The 17,643-nt window shown below is 37.8% G+C and overlaps 1 protein-coding gene across 5 annotated transcripts in view; it reads left to right on the forward strand.

Moving 5' to 3' along the window:
- Window positions 1-17,643, forward strand: part of IDE (insulin degrading enzyme) — an 84,707-nt gene that overhangs the window by 46,399 nt on the left and 20,665 nt on the right. For all 5 annotated transcript variants that reach the window (XM_045197741.2, XM_024563485.3, XM_024563484.3 and 2 more), the window contains exons 6-14: window positions 1,109-1,221; window positions 2,293-2,455; window positions 3,383-3,475; window positions 3,903-3,994; window positions 4,994-5,074; window positions 6,627-6,730; window positions 10,959-11,061; window positions 13,354-13,476; window positions 15,287-15,369. In XM_045197741.2, the coding sequence (XP_045053676.1) occupies window positions 1,109-1,221; window positions 2,293-2,455; window positions 3,383-3,475; window positions 3,903-3,994; window positions 4,994-5,074; window positions 6,627-6,730; window positions 10,959-11,061; window positions 13,354-13,476; window positions 15,287-15,369 (955 nt within the window). The remainder of the gene's footprint in view (window positions 1-1,108; window positions 1,222-2,292; window positions 2,456-3,382; window positions 3,476-3,902; window positions 3,995-4,993; window positions 5,075-6,626; window positions 6,731-10,958; window positions 11,062-13,353; window positions 13,477-15,286; window positions 15,370-17,643) is intronic.

A 17,643-nucleotide genomic window follows, 5' to 3' on the forward strand; every position in this document is an offset into this window, starting at 1 on the left:
GGCAACCAGTCGATACTTCTCTCGCATCAGTGTTTCTTTCCCTTCCTCTTTCTGAAAACAATGAAAAATGTCCTTGGGTGAGGATTTTTTTAAAAATTAAATGAGATTATATCACGTGGCATTGTTTTATAGCCTGAAGTTTTCATCTAACAGATCTTTGAGATGTTTTTATATCAGCACATGCAGACCTCTTCCTCATTAATGGCTGCATAAAATTCTAACGTACAGATGTTTCATCCACACACTGGTGGAGGTTCGGGTCAGTTCCTGTTTTTGTTGTCATAAACAGTGTTACAACGAACATGTTATAACCTTATAAGCTTTTGTAAGTACAACTCTTTATAAAAAATATAGGTAAGTAATATTGTAGGAGGACTTGATTTAAGTGGCCACATAATTTTATCAATGGTTAAAAGTCTTTGAGTGAGTTTGGCGTATTACAGTAAAGAGTAATTTAATATTAGACCTTGGAAGAGACTTGTGATCATCCCACCCAACTTTCTTTTCCTGCAGAACCAGGAGTGGTTAACCAGTTGTCCAAGTAGTCAGTTGGTATGGTTGCTTGGTAAAGCTGGGGTTAGAATCCAGGTCCCCTGATCCCCGGCCACCCAGCATCCTTTTCACATTTTGTACTATATCCCCATAAAATCAATCACTTGCAAACTCTAACATTTGACTTTTAACAATGGCTGTAGACTGTGTCAGCTTATAAAGTGAATATCCCATCTGTCCGCTGATGGTTTAGTATAGGAATCATTGATAAGATAGTCAGTTTCCAGACATGTGAGGTATAACCATTATTAATATTATTTAGCAGCTTTAGAAGTTATATAGGCACTGGTAGGACTTAACTGAGTGCTTCAATTTTATCTGAAGCAGGGTTTTTTTTTTTAATTCTGCGTTTTCATTTAAATATTCCTAAGGTTTTTTAGGACTAGGTTTCCTCACCCCCACCCCAGCTTTATTGAGATGTAACTGACATACATGTGTAAGTTTAAGGTGTATGTTGTGATTTTATATATGTATATATGATCTTAAGGTCTTAAACACTCCTTGTCATATGTCATGATTAGATTAAATTCTGTTTTCCTTATCTCTTTCCTTGTAGAATCTTTAGATGAGTTGACTGATCTGGTGGTAAAGTTATTTTCTGAAGTAGAGAACAAAAATGTCCCATTGCCTGAATTCCCTGAACACCCTTTCCAAGAAGAACATCTTAAAGTAAGTGCATGTGTATCTGGTTTTGTTGTGTTTTTTAAATTTATGGGCTTATATGAGTGGGGACCCCCAAAAATTGAACTTGTAAAAAATCATGTATTTATCTTACATGTTTAAACTTCATTTACCTTCGAACTACTCTCCATTTGATGTAGTACACCTGTCGAGACATTTTTTTCCACTGCTGAAAACAGTTTTTGAACTCCTCAATTTTGATGCTTTTTAGTTGTTTCTGCCATTATTTGTTTCCCTTTGAGGAAACAAACTTTTTTCATCCAGGGAAACAAAAAAATAAGTCTCTCAGGGTGAGATTGGGTGAATAGGGATGGTGGGGCTTGGGGGTCATGCTGTTTTTGGTCAAAAACTGGTGAACACTCAGCGCAATGTGTCCAGATGCACTCGTAAGTCACCCATCATGAAATGGGAAAACACGCTGAAAGAGGCTTCAAAAAAATTCACTGAAGCTGAACACAGCCTCTCACAACCACACCACTGGTACACTGATACACACGGGTTCCTAGAACACTCTCCTAGCAGGGGAGCCTGTACTACAAGGGCCCCCCCTCCAGAAGATAATTCTGAGTTTTTTTGGGTCCCCCTCCTATATACGTAGTTTACCAAAGAGTACATGGAAATTTTTGGAGGCTTTATTATTTATATAGTTTTTAGTATTTATCTGGAAAATCAAATCAATTTCATATTATTAGGGACATGTATCACCAAAAAGATATCAATATAATCTAATCTTTGCATGCTAAAGGTAGTTTTGATAGCTATAACCTTGGTGGCCTGTAAAAGCTAGAATCCAGTGCCAGAAGGAAGCATCTGGAAGGATTTAGCTGCATGGTCTCGGGGACAAAACATGAGCTTTATACCAACTCTAATGACATCCCACCAGAAAAGAGGCCCGGTGACTATTTCTTTATGGTCAGTGTGATTTTCTTTGGCAATTGAGTCTCTGTTGAATTTGGAATTCTTCCATGAAAATAAGTATTCTTAATAGTTTGTAAATATTTTATTCAGTGGGATTTGTATACAGCTAATCTTTTGTGATGTTTGTTTTTTCCCCTCCAGAAAATTTATAAAATAGTACCTATTAAAGATATTAGGAATCTTTATGTGACATTTCCTATACCTGACCTTCAGAAATACTACAAATCAAACCCTGGTCATTATCTTGGTCATCTCATTGGACATGAAGGTCCTGGAAGTCTGTTATCAGAACTTAAATCAAAGGGTAAGTCACTAGGGACGCAGCTTCTGAGTATAGTACCACACCGTATCTTTTTACTCAGACTATCATTTTCTCTTAAATATTTCCCTGTGAAAGAACATTTCTGGATGAGAGGCTGTTTGGGGTTTATGGGACAGAGAGAGGTGGTGGTTGTTAAGTGTGCTTAGTTTTTTGCTTTGGATTTTTAAAAATTTTTAATTTAGTTTTAGAGAGAGGGAAAGGGAAGGAGAAAGAAAAGGTGAGAAACATCAATGTGTGGTTGCCTATCTCATGCCCCATACTGGGGACCTGGCCAGCAATCTAGGCATGTGCTCTGACTGGGAATTGAACCTGTAACCCTTTGGTTCACAGTCTGACACTTAATCCATTGAGCTATGCCAGCCAGGGCTTTGCTTTGGATTTTTAAAAATTTTTCATAATTTATTTTACCCTTCAGCATTGAGCAGTAAAGGTTAGGTATTTCATAAGATATCTTGGTACTTTTAAAAAATGTATAAAGAGGTTAAAAAGTATAAACTCACATTGGATATTTTTTCCCATCTCTGTGAAATGTCAGCACCCATGATTTATTTGCCTGCTCATAACCTTCAAACCAGAGGATGGAGTAGGCAATAGTTAACGATTTCTAAGGCCCCTCACAATTCAGGCTTTGCTTTACATAACATTTACACACAGTATTCTACTCTTGACTTGGGAACTGACTTGAGGAGTCCTAAAGAAAGCTTCCAACCCCACAAAAATCCCTTGAGTCTTTCGCAGTATCTGAAATTGCTTTTATGAATTTTTTCTGTGCTTCCCCCCTCCCAGTCCTTTCTGCAAGAGGTCCATTCCAATCTTTTGGGAACATACAATGTGAAACTAAAAAAAAAATTCCCTGTCCTAAAAGAGAGGCCATACATGTAATCATGTTATTTCTGTTGAACGTTACAGGCTGGGTAAATACTCTCGTTGGCGGGCAGAAGGAAGGAGCCCGAGGTTTTATGTTTTTTATCATTAACGTGGACTTGACCGAGGAAGGACTATGTAAGTATTGACTTTTTTTTTTGTTTTTGAATGAAATCTGACTTAGTCTGGTTTCTTTTTTTAACTCCTTTATGCTGTGGATCTGTTTTATCTTGTAAAGCTATAAAATTTGTACACTTTCTCCACTGTATTTTTCATTTGTAATGTGCCCTTCATTTCATGGATGATTTTCCCACCTTAACATCTGATCATTGCGTTGCCCTTGTAAATGTGTACTTGGCTCACTTACTACTCCAGAGCCCATTCTGTCACATCCTAGAACCTGGAGGGCCTTGTGTGTGGGACCCTAAAACCAGTCTCAGGGAGGGGAGAACTTCATTTTGTAGAGGGACCATCTTCTACTTACCTGACTTTACCTTAGGAGTGAGGTCACTGCTTTAAAGAATTTGAGGACTGAATGGTTTTTAAGTGTGCCCCTTTTTTCCAGTACATGTTGAAGATATAATTTTGCACATGTTTGAATACATTCAGAAGTTACGTGCAGAAGGACCTCAAGAATGGGTTTTCCAAGAGTGCAAGGTACTTTTGTTTCACCAAAATTCTTCTTAAGGAAAATTTTCAGAAAACATATATATGAGTATGTGAATTCCTTTAAATTGAGGGCCCTGTGAAACTTTTTAAGTATTTTTTCCTAATCTAAATAAAACTTTATAATGCATAGTAGCTTTAGTTGAGGTTTACTTGTACTAGTCTGATTGGCTGGGGCACAACTAAGGGTGAAGGCATCATATAACCTTTGTCAGGAGGAAAAAGGGAAGGAATTGGATTGCTATTCTATCCCTCAGAAGAATGCCAGCAGTTTCTGGCTTGTATCTGGGTGTACTTTTCTCTGTCTGAAGCTGCATGAGCTCTTTCATTTTCAGATCTGATCATGAAAATCTGCAGCAAACTTCAAATAAATAGTGAACTGTCTTATATATGATTGTGGTCTTAAGAGTGATTTTATTGTATATACGGATGGGAAAGCCTGGCTATCTCCTTCCTTCCTTTCCTTCCTTTCTTCCCTTCCTCTCCCCTCCCCCCCCCTTTTTCTCTTTTCTTTTCTTTCTTTCTTTCCTTCTTTCTCTCTTCATAAGAAAAAACATGATTTGTCTTCCAAATTTTTAAAGGCTTCTTTTTAAAGGGCTTTAAAAAATATGTATTTTATATTTAAGGCCTATCAATATTTTGAAATGTATTATAGGAAGAGAGACATCTTTTTTACCTAGGTAAAAGTTTCAAGGTATAATCTCTGTGAAGTTCTAATCTGGGTGCAGTTCTCTGAATGGGTCAACAAAATTATCATCTATGCAACTAGCTGTTGGGTCTCACGAGGTTCTTCCACACAGTTTTCCTAATTGCTTGTTATTTTTATTCATGATCTGTACATGTTTAAATCAAGCATAGTCATTTTTTTCTGAAAGTGTAATGAAGTTAAGTATAGAGTAGGAAATCTATAGTGCACACCAAACACACACACAAAGGGTACTTGTAAATAATAGTTGACTTGGGTCTAATTGGATTAACTTTCCATTTTAGGACTTGAATGCTGTTGCTTTTAGGTTTAAAGATAAAGAGAGGCCACGGGGCTACACCTCTAAGATTGCGGGAATATTGCATGTAAGTGTGCTGTTGTTTTATTGTATGTATTGGTGTGTAGAATATTTCAGTGATCCTGCATTACTCTCAATACTACACAAATGATAGAAATTGAAGCTGCAGTATAAAATTTTAGACTTTGTAGCACCTAGCAAACTTTGATGTCAAGATGCTTAATCTTAATTTTCATCATCCTAAAAGTAATCATCTGTAATGTTTTTCATTACATAGGCATTTTACATATTGGCTTTAAATATTTTTCAGTTCTACAATGTGGCAATAGGTAATTGTGTGAAAACTATAGATCATGTATTCACTTTTCTTCACTTCCATTCCTGCCACTCTAGTCTGCACTACCATTGTTTCTTGCCTGGACTACCATCATAGTCTCTTAGACCTGGGTTCCCTGAGTTCTTCCTTGTCCCCACTTAGTTTATTTTTCCAGCCTTAGTGATCTTTTGAAAACCAGAATTAGATTGTTTTGCTCCTCTGTGTCAAGTCCATCAGTAGTTTCCCATCAGAGGTGGAATGAAATCCACAATTTTACCTTGGCCTTCAAGGTGATCTGGCCCCAGGCTGTCTCTCTGACCATATTAAATATCCCCCCAACCTACATCTCCCATTCCTATTTCACTCCAGTGATACTGTTTGCCTTATCTTCAAGCATGAAGTTCATTCCTCCACTCAGGGCCCTTGTATTTGACGTTTTCTCTACCTGGTACACTCTCTAACCTTTCCATGGCTGTGTGAGGGAAGACCCTTATCCTTTGGGTCTTTGCTCACGTGTCTCCTCCTCAGAGAGACCTTCTCCAACCTCCCCATCACGCCCCTGCCCCTTTTCAGTTTTCTTCATAGCACCTATACATACAATGACAGTATTTATTTGTTGTCCCCCTTCTTCCCAAGTACAGTATAGCTCCTTTGAGAACAAGGACATCATCTGTCTCATCTGTTGCTGCTGTTGTAGCTGTCGCAGCCCCTAGAACACTGTCTGATACAGAGTAGGCGTTCATTAAATACTTGTTGAATGACTGGATCAATGGATCAACCAGTCTGTATCAGTGTATTGGAAGTTGTTCTTACTAAAAAACATCTTTTACCTTATTTTTCCCCACTAGCCAAAAATATAGGCCATTTTCCACACCACAACTTTATAAATGTTTGTCTGATTATGTTCATAGAAATTTGAGAGGAAGTTTGGTTCATAAAAATGTACTTACTTTATAGTAAGAATCCTAAGGATATCAGCATTTAACCATCAAATTTTCTTCATTAACAATTATTCAGTTTTTTGGCAGAAATATTACTCACATTTTTACCTGGAAAACAACGTGAATTTACTCTCTAAGTGTATTTGGGGATTAAGTATAAAATCATGCCATATATGAAACTGCTTGAAAGTGTGGTGGGAAAGAGAAAAAATTGAGAAATTTTTCTAGTGGATTAAAATTGAATTGAAAGAAAGGGGGGGTATAAAATAATGGATTTCATGTATTAGAGATTTGGTTGCTTTTTAATAAGTTAGTCTCGTACATTTATTTATGTATTTATTTATTTATTTATTTATTTACAGTATTATCCCCTAGAAGAAGTGCTCACAGCTGAATATTTACTGGAAGAATTTAGACCTGATTTAATAGAGATGGTTCTCGATAAACTCAGACCAGAAAATGTCCGGTGAGTCACTCAGCAGATTTTATAGTTACATACTAATTTTTCAATAATGTTCAAAATTGGAAAACTTGAAATTGTGAATAAAATGCTTTAAAATGTTTTATCAAGCATAATTACAAAGTAGAGGGAATAGTGTGACGTACCAACACCAAACCTCAACAGTCAGTACATGGCTAGTCTTTGTTATCGTTACCCACTGCGCCCCACTTACCCTCCCTCCACTGGACGTGTTTGAGGCAGTATCTCTAAAACATGAAGATTCTATCATGAATAAAACATAATAACAGATTGTCTTAACCTGGCTTTACCCTAACTCAAATGCCTAAGCTCACCTATCTGGTTTTATGAGCAAGTGAGGACACCATATTTTTTTAAGTGGAAGTAAAGATTACAATCTCAGAATTCTTCTGACCAACCAGTGGCCGACCAGGAGATCCAAGGTTGGAGAAGCGCTTACAGTAACAGAGTTGTGACCGTTATAGGAGGGTCAGCCCCAAAGAATGATGTGCTACCACATGATGTTTCTGCCTTAGCATTGAATCTCCTCTGTATTTTTCTAAAGTCAAATAATAGAAAGAATATATTTGACCACATATTTTGCATTTTTAATTTTTCTTCTTTGTCAAGAGCATATTTCTAAAATTCTCCTGAAAACATGACAATTGAGTAAATTTGCTTTTGACACAATCATTTTATGAATAAAATCAACCATCTGGTAGAACTTTTTGAAGGAAAAAAATCCTCCTAACAGAACTATTCTATCAAAGTCCTTTTTCCTAGTTACCTTTGTTTAAACTTTTCTAGGCGTATACTAGCAACAAACAATGGGAAAATTAAAATTTTAAAAAATGACATAGGACTATAATATATACACACAGTGTACCAATAGTTCCTCGCTTTGATCTTGTACCATAATTAAGGAGATGTGACCATTGAGGGAAACTGGATGAAGAGTACACAGGACTCTTTGTACTATTTTTGTAACATCCTACAAATTTACAATTATTTCAAAAGAGAAATATTTTTAAAATTAAAACAATTATTTACAATTAGCAACAAAATCATAAAATACTTAGGAATGACTTTAACCAATTAAGTAAAACCTCTACACAAAAAATATACAAAACCATGCCGAGAGAAACTAAAAACCTTGTGCAGAGATTAGGAGGCTTGATATTGTTGAGATGTCAGTTCTCTCTAATCTGACTCATAGACTCAGTGTAATCACAATCAAAATCTTAGTAGGCTTTTTTTTTCTTGCAGAAGTTGGTAGGGTGATTCCAGAATTCATATAGATATACAAAGGACCTAGATTAACCAGAACACTCTTGCACCCCTCCCCCCAAAATTGCAGGACTTAGATTTGAAGACTTACTGTTTATAAAGCTACAGTAATTAAGACATTGTAGTATTGGCATAAAGATAGACAAAGAAATCATTATGATGGAAGAGAGAGCCCAGAAGTAGGCCCACACGTATATGGTCAATTGATTTCTTCTTTTATTGTGGTAAAAAACATACAACACAAAATTTACCATCTTAACCATTTTTGTGTATATGATTTAGTAATGCTAAGTACATTCGTATTGTTACAAAACAGATCTCCAGAACTTTTTCATCTTGCAAAACTAAAAATATACGCATTAAACAACTTCTTTTTCCCCTCCTACTATCCCTGGTTATCACCATTCTACTTTGTTCCTACTTTGTTAAATACCTATCGTAAGTATAATAATACATGTTTTAATTTCACTTAACATGATATTAAGATTTCCTTCCTTTTTAATGCTGCATAATATTCCATTGTGTGTATATATCACACTTTATTTAACCATTCATCACTAGTCAATTTATTTTTTGGCAAAGGCCAACATAATTAAATTGGGAAAGGAAAGTCTTTTCAACAAATGGTACTCTTCCATTTCCATCATCCATATGGAAAAAATGAAACTTGACCTTTTCCTTATACCATTCACAAAAATTAATTTGAAATAGATTATAGACCTTAGTATAAATGCTTTGTTTTCTACAAGAAAACAAAGGAAAATACCTTTAAAACCTTGAGATAGGCAAAGATTTTTTAGAACATAAAAAGCAGTAACCATTAAATAAAAAAACATTGATAAATTATTAGACTTTATTGAGATAAAAACTTCTGCTTATAGGGTGATTTATGCATTTGCTTACATGATTAAAATATATGGAAGAAAAATACTCAGAACACATACTGAATCATTTTAGTCAAGTAAAACAGTGTAGCTATACATTCTTTAAAAAAATCAAACTGAATCCTCCTGAATTTTATTACAAGACCTTTCAAAAACAAAAGCTCCTGTTATCAGCACAAGGAGAAAGAGCTTCAAACTTAATAATAGAACTTACCAGACAATTGTAAAGGTTCCTTTTAGTGACCCGGTTATGTGTGGTCTTATCACTTACTAGTCACGAGATCTTGGATAGGTCACTTTTCTCTTCAACCAGTGTTTATTGAGTAACTGATGGGAAACCTCAGAGTTCATCACCCGAAAGGGGACACGTGAAAAGTAAACTTTATATAATGTCATGAACACTGGCTCCCATTGAATTTCCTTGAAACTTGCCCATCTGCAAAATAGCAGTAGTATTTTATCTTTCTGTCTGATGCAAAATGATTTAGCAAAGTTGAAAAGTATTAGACAAATACAAGGCAGTGCTTTCAAGATTATATGATAAGGATGTGCTTTTTTTGCAAGAAAAAATTACTTAAATTATGTTCATATAGGCCTGGTCGGTGTGGCTCAGTTGGAGCATCATCCCATCCACCAAAAGGTGGGGGGTTCATTCCCTGTGGGGGGTTTGGTCCCTGTTTGGGGTGTGTGTAGGAGGCAACCAGTCGATATTTCTCTTTCTCTCCCTTTCTTTCTCTCTAAAATCAATAAATATTTAAGAAATTTTTTAAATTATGTTCACGTAATTCTTGCTGCCATACAGCCAATAATTTGACCCAGCAACACTTTGTAGGAGTGAATTTGCAAGAGCATACATTTTACTTTGTTTGGTATCACATGCAATTAGAAAGGAGAACCTTTCTTCCTCTCTACACTCACCTCACCTTTGGGGAAGAGAAATGTTCCTTCTACGTTGGATTGAGCTCTGTGGCTGTGGCAATGGTAACTGCCGCAGGCCAGTGATAGAGTGCATGACAGCCTGGATAATAGTGCCAGCTGCCAGGCCAGGCCGGGGTTGCTCCAGGGTAATATTTCTTTCTTTATGGGCTTGAGTCTGCTGATGGGAGCATAATGATTCCAACTTTGATAATTAAAAGGTACAGGGGCAAGAAGTGTTCCTGTACCTTTTTGCACGGGGACAGAGCTTCTTTTGCTCCTCTACTTGTAATCTTTTGTTCCCTTACCTCTTGACATCATTTCACCTCTGACTTCCCTCCTCAAACTTTTTTTTCCTTCTGACTTCTGAGCTGTTTCTACTTTCCCATCAAGAAAGCTTTTAATAAACAGGAAGATAGAGAGGTACTTCTTGGTCTTGTCCCCCTCTCCCCTAGCAGCAGGAGGGCTAATGTACATGTAGTAGACATAGTGGATAGTAGTCTCTGGCAGAAAAAAAAACAAAGCAAGCACAAATTTAGCAAGTAATAATAAAAGTGTGTTTTTGGCTTTTTGTATCTATTCATGAGCCAATGGGTTTACATTTTTGTTAACCCCAGGCCTGAACTGTTCCTGGGAAGAAGTTTATTTTTTAAGGACTGTTTTTCAACTGACCTTGTTTTGGTTTTTTTCCCTAACTACTACTCTTTTAGTCAATAGCATACCCACAAGAACCTTTCCTGGAAGTACTTTTTCCCACTAAAAGTGCTGGGTTATAACCGAAAGATAGAGAGACTATGATTGGAGACCTCTGTACACACATAGCCTATTTCAGCTAAGCCTTATTGGATTTTCTGGGTCTTAAAGGCCCAACACATTCTTGGATATCATTTATATTTTCATGAGTGAGGTTCTATAATTTTATATATACAACATTAATTTACAGATTTTTTCTTTTTTTAAATTAAAAAATTATTGATTTTAGAGAAAGAGAAATATCGATTTTATTGTTCCACTTATTTGTGCATTCATTGGTTGCTTCGTGTATGTTCCCTGACCTTGGTGTATTGGGATGATGCTCTAACCAAGTGAGCTACCCAACCACAGCATAAAGGTTTTTTTCTCTTTGTTTTTTCCCCCTCTATCTCTAGGGTTGCAATAGTTTCCAAATCTTTTGAAGGACAAACGGATCACACAGAAGAATGGTATGGAACCCACTACAAACAAGAAGCTATACCAGATGAAGTCATTAAGGTACGGTTAACTCAACTGTGAAGAGGTCTTTGTGTGAAGGGCACACACCAACATGAGCTCCATAGGTCAACCAACTCACAGCCCAGGGTGTGGGCAGTGACGGCCCAGTGCTGTCTGTACCATCCTGAGAGGAGTAAAGAGGGAGATGGAGAGCTGGACCTCAGGTTTCGCATAAAGAAGTGGAACTATGGCCTCCTCTTCTGTGTCTGTCAGATCAGCAGGCTGTCAGGCAGACTTCCAGCTTCATGCAGTCAAAGATCATTGAAGTCCAAAGTACGCAGAGAAGCAAAGATACCAAGACAGACGGGCAGGAAGAGATGGGAGTGGGAAGCATGAAAAACAGATGCAAGGGCTCCAGAGAGCTCATGATCTTGCTGGGAATAAGGCAGGGAACAGTCTTCTCTTGAGGAGGTGCTCAAGAGGTATTTTATGCCTCATGTTGCCTCATTGCTCTTCTTATCAACGTAGGGAGGAGGACTGGCTTTTCAAAACAGGGTTGTTTAGGTAGTGTGTTGTCCCATTCGTCAGTAGGCAATGTTTGTGAGTCCTGTCTACTTGTCCAGTACATTTTCTTTTACAGTTCTCATTGTGTAGCTTCGAAATTGTATCCTTTTATTCATGGGACATTTCTTAAATGTACCTGGGTAATGACAATACAGAAGAAAGAAGAAACCGTTTAAGAAAGAAAATCATTACTGGTACTTCTGACATATTCACAGCATAGAAGGAGCTCACTGGAGCCCTGTCTTGCTAAACTGTGAGGAAAGCTGATCTTCCATGAGTTAGTGCTGGGTCTGAACTAATCCTAACACAAGGGAGAACCCCTCTCCACCAAATTCTGACCAGGACAGCTCTGCCCTACGTGGGAATTTTTTAAAAAACAAATTTATCTGGGAGCTCAGCAGTGAAACTGCTAAGTGCATAGTTTCTACTGTTCAGCCATTCCTAGAGACTTAAGTTGCCACTTACAAATAGTATGGCCTACATCCCCACAACCCCAGTGCCAAAAGACACAAATGCAGGGACCAGAGTAGAATTGCAGAAGCTGCTAGGCCCTGCCACATCATCTGGAGACCAAATTATCGAACCCAGAATTATTGGCAGTCAGTTGCTTTCTATTTCTTTTTTAAATAATGAAAAACCTTATGAATTAGAGTTCAGCAATCGATGGCCTGAGACCTGTCCCACTTAGCTTTTGGCACTAGCCCATGGAACAGACCTAACCTGCAGGTAGTGTCAGCCCTGCCCCACAATCCAGACTTAAGTCTTAAGTTTGTCCTTAACCCTGTACTTGAATTACTGCTTCACTTGAAAGTTTACGTAGTCATGTGTGAGAGGTGTGGGCCTGGTATTAAGAAGTACTGAAGTGGCCCTGGCTGGTGTGGCTCAGTGGATTGAGCTCCAGTCTGTGAACCAAAAGGTCACCAGTTCGATTCCCAGTCAGGGCACATGCCTGGGTTGTGGGCCAGGTCCCCAGTTGGGTGAGCATAAGAGGCAACCACACATTAATATTTCTCTCCCACTCTTTTTCCCTCTCTCCCCCTCTGTCTAAAATAAAGAAATAAAATATTTTTTTTTTAAAAGAAGTACTGAAGTGAAAGAAGCCCCATTTAGCTTTGTTTTCAGATTATACATGCAAGCAACTTAGTGCAGCTGAAATTTTAACTCTTATATAAATGACCTATTATTGCCCCAGCTGGTATGGCTCAGTTGGTTGGAGTGTCATCCCATAAACCGAAAAGGCCGTGGTTTTGATTCCCAGTCAGGGCACATGCCTAGGTTGTGGGTTTGATCCTTGGTTAGGGTGCCTCTGAGAGGCTACTAATCAATGTTTATCTGTCGCATTGATGTTTCCCTTTCTTTCTCCCTCCCTTCCCCTCTCTCTAAAATCAATAAGCATGTCCCCAGGTAAGGATAAAAAATAAACAACCTATTCCCTAGCCATTGCAGGAAATATTCCTGTACAGATTATCCCTTATTCTTTAAAGAACTGAAGCAAACATGATCTTCATATGGACCAAGAAGCCTCTCAGTGTTCCACAATCTCAGATTATTTCTTAACCCTATTTGGTCATTTTGGAGATGTGGAAAGAGGAAAGAGAGGTAAGTATAAAACCTTGATTAGTACTTGAGACTCCAACTCAAGTTTTATAAAAAGTCATCAATAGATCTAGAAGTGGCCTCTTTAATTTTGACGGAAAATGCTATGTGACATTTATCCCCTTAATATTTGCCTGGATATTAAGTGAAGTGACTGTTTTTAAGCTCTTATGTTTTTCATCATCCATCCAGAAATGGCAAAATGCTGAACTGAATGGGAAATTTAAACTTCCAATGAAGAATGAGTTTATTCCTACGAATTTTGAGATTTTACCATTAGAAAAAGAAGCAACCTCATGTCCTTCTCTTATTAAGGTAACATGTTAGATTCAGTAATTTTCAATTCAAGGGACAGACCTATTACATGGAAGCGACTTAGAGAGATGATTTCTTGCATTTGGTACTTTGTTGATTTGGGGGTCTCACATCCAAAGAGATGACAGAAAAATTGCAGAAAGAACACTATAAGAAACATTAAAAGACTCAAAATGTTAAAGCAAACAAAACTGCTAAACAGAATCTAGGGAATTGGTTTCTCTGCAGGAAAAAAAAATGGTAAGTCTAGCCTGTAACAACAAGTCTTTTGAAAGATTGTGTCTTCTTTTTCGTATTCACCAAAGACCCAATGAGGAAGTAGATTTATGCCGCATTGTGAAAGTTAGAGATAAGAATCTAAAGCCTGGAAGAGAGCGTCCACATCCAAGGGGAGCTGCTGTATTTCCCTGCCTTTGAAAACAACTCTCTTTTTGACAGAGTTGTATATGAAGTTCATGGGCCCACATAGGAAGGGCGTTTGAGCTGTGGGTTTTCTTTTTCTTTTTCAGAATGTCATTTTCACATTGTTAATTCATACCTTGAGTAAAAATTGTATAGAAAAAGGATCATATTATTCCAGCACATTCTCTTTTCTAAAACTAACTTTTTTTAAATTCACCACCATTGACTCTCATTTTTCTTAATTTTCATTTTCTTGAAATGACCTAGCATTCAATTAACTCAGTTAGATAAGAATTAGTATTTAGGAATATGAAATTTAATTTATCTGAAGCAATTATATTATTATTAAGACAACCATTTTTCTTTAGAAATGACATTTTAATGAGTTACAGGTTAGGCTACTGAAAGACAAAACTTGTTTATCTCTCAAGTTTTAACTGTTATTTATTTAAATAAGCCTTTTCAGAGTGAACTAATGAGAACATTAGACCATTTATATCTCATCAGAGTTTCAAGTGAACACCTAAGGCTATTTTTAACACAGCGCAAGAGAAGCAGAGAGTCAAGGCAGCGGCTCTTTTGTTCATCCCTGGCTGTGTTACTCTGCTGGGTAACACATAACTCCAAGATTTAGCAGCTGAAAATCACAAATACTTATTGTATTTCGTGCAGTTGGGATGAAATTGTTGGGTAGTTTGGGCTCTGGGTCTTATTAGGTTATAGCCAAGCTGTTGGCTACAGCTTCAGCCATCTGAAAGTTCAAGTAGAGTCAGAGGATTCAACTTGAGCTGAAGTTCAGTGGTTTCTGCCAGATCTCACTTGTTCACCACATGGGCATCTCCATAAAGTTGCTTAATATGGCATCTGGCTTCTCCCAACGTGAGTGATCCAAGAGGGAAAGTCAGTGATCAGCATGGAAGCCACAGCGTCTTACATAATGTAATCTCAGAAGTGTCATACCATCACTTCTGTCACATTCTGTTGGTCAGACAGACCAGACCAACTGTGGTTCAGTGTGGGAGACGGGACATCACAAAGGTGTGGGTTCCAGTAGGCAGGGATCCTTGTGGCCCACCTTGGAAGCTGGCTGCCACACCCCACCCAAGGACTCCTGCATCTGCCTCCCAGTGTCCTGAAAGCCAGGGACAGGGCAGTTGGTATTGGCTTCTCCAGTCTGAATCTTCCTCTACTGGGTCCCCATCTCATTAATCCAGGGGAGATAAAATGGTGATTTCTCTCTGCTACTGGAATTACCAGTCCTCTCTTTTCACTTCCCGCCTGCTGGCCCTCTGAGTATACTTCAAGGCCAGGAGACAGCAGCCTCTCCAGAACTCTTCTCTTAAAGGGTGGTGAACATTTTTGCCAAATATGCCCATATTTCCATAACCAATTTTTTTCTCCATCACAGGATACAGCTATGAGCAAACTCTGGTTCAAACAAGACGACAAGTTTTTCTTGCCGAAGGCTTGTCTCAACTTTGAATTTTTCAGGTAGGTAAGATGAATCAAGCTACAAAGCTTCTTATAAAAATTAACAATTACTTTCTAAAAGGTTTCTTTGGTTCCTTGAGGACCCATGTCTAAAAACAAAAGGAGCTAGAATTGTTTAGCCTAGACAAGATAAAGCTGCTGCTGTTAAGTGGTATTGTAAGAACCAAGGTTGTTCATGCTTCCCTTTCCATTGAGGAGTACACCCTTTAACTGAAATGATTTGGGTGAGTATTAGGAGAATGACCTTCCTAACCATTAGGATTTTGGAATTTGGAAAGGCTATTGACTCACCCAGAAGTTTCATTAAAAAAAGATTAAATAATTTGGGCATTTTTGTTGTGATTTTGGCTTTGTATTCCTGGCACATGAGCTGCGGAAGATATAGTAGTTACTAAATGATCTGGAGTTTTTTCTAGCCCATTACTTTTCTGGATCCCGTAGATATTGCTCTCTCTACTCCTGGCTTGGTTAGAAGCACACCTCAGAGAGATTGCGGGTTGGGTTCCAGACCACCGCAATAAAACGAGTATCAAGATAAAACAAGCCATAATATTTTTGCTGGTGGAGGGCCTTGCTTTCAGTTTGTAAAAAACTCAACATCTGTGAAGCCCAATAAAGTAAGGTATACCTGTACTTTCCCATTTGGCTTCAGAATACCTTTTGAGAGACCATTTGATATTTTTATGTTTCCTAAACCACCCAGCAGAGTTCTTAGAATTAAAAATGTCTGCCTTCAACCAATCTTCTCTGTGTCGTGGTCTCCCTAGAGGTATATACACTGCTAGCTTTCCTGTACATTCTTGTGGAATTTTTTGTGTATGTATATATCCTTTTAATCTTTACAGAGATAGGATTATATTATTCATTCTTAGTTAGTTTTTAAAACTCTGTGATCCATATTTAAACATATAGCATCTGATTATAAAATCATGTTTTTCAAATTGAGAAATGAGTCAGAATTTAAGCATTTCAGTTGGATCATGTTCTCTCTTAAAAGCTGGTATAGGACCCTCTCCCATTCACCGCATGGCTGCTGTGGACGCAGCATTTTAGCACACTTCCTGGAACTGCATTCTGAGCTTGGGCCATAGGGCTGTGAGCTCCCAGACCCGGCTAGTTCTGGCTTTTCCCTTCCACCTAAGAGAGGTGCATAGTAGGTGCCTGCGGGGCTGAGCCCTCTCGTGGACTCTTTTCTTTTGACGAGTTTGCTTTTCTGAGTTGTGCCCTAAATTTCTGAGCTGCCGTTGGCCTAAAAAGGGACGTCTTCGCCATGTATAATACTTTAAAAAATTCAATGACATGGCATTCACTTAGGTTTTCCAGATGGAGGGCTTTTATATACCCATAGTTTTTTCTTTAATTTTAATTTTCAAAGTGGCTGAGCATTTTACCCCTATTTTTGCTGCATTATTAGTTTTTGATAAAATTGTTGGCTTTGCTCTCAGTGCATTTGTTATATTTAGTATGCTATGGAGTGAAACTTTGAATTTGCTGCCAAACAAGCCAAGAGAGCACCTGCCTCAGGTTCTTTGTAGTGGCTGTTTTCTCAGCCGGGAAAGCTCTCCACGCTACCCAAACATCCCTAGGCCTTGCTCCTTTGCTTCCTTCAGGTCTGGGCCTTATTAACCATCTTAGTGATCTTCTGTCCCGCCACCACAACCCATCACTCCATGCCCCTCCCCCTTTTTAATTTTCCTCCATAGCACTGTTACCACCTAGCATGTATTTACACTTAATATGTGTCTCCTCCAACTGGATTATAGACTCTGGTCAGTGACTTTACCTGATTTGCCCCTTCTGTATTCCCAGTAGCTAGAGAAGAGCCTAGCATTGTATTTAATTACGCATGTAATAAATATTTGTAGAATGAATGAATCTTTTACTTACTTCTCATTAAGGTAAGCAGTGCCATATAGCCAGATGCGTAGATCATTTACTAAAATTTGAGTCTTAACTCTGTTGCTACCAACCCAGGTGATGAATAAAATTATTATTTCTTAATTAGGAAATTAAGTTTTAAAACAGGTGATCTCTGTGGTCCTATTTAGCCCTTGTGCTCTATAGTTGTTCTCTTTTGTTGCCCTTTCTCACTTAAATATTTTTCTATCTTAATATTTTTTTTCTAGTTCTGGCTGCAGTTATATGGTGGAAATCATTATTTTACCGACAGTGCTCTAGCTTTACTGGTTTAGGGGAAGCTCAGAGATAAGTGAACATTTTCACAGGTCTCAGTTTTTCTCTTTAAGTTCATGTAATTGTAGCTCACAAACCTCT

Source organism: Desmodus rotundus, chromosome 4 (genome assembly GCF_022682495.2).
Source record: "Desmodus rotundus isolate HL8 chromosome 4, HLdesRot8A.1, whole genome shotgun sequence".
Lineage (NCBI taxonomy): Eukaryota > Metazoa > Chordata > Mammalia > Chiroptera > Phyllostomidae > Desmodus > Desmodus rotundus.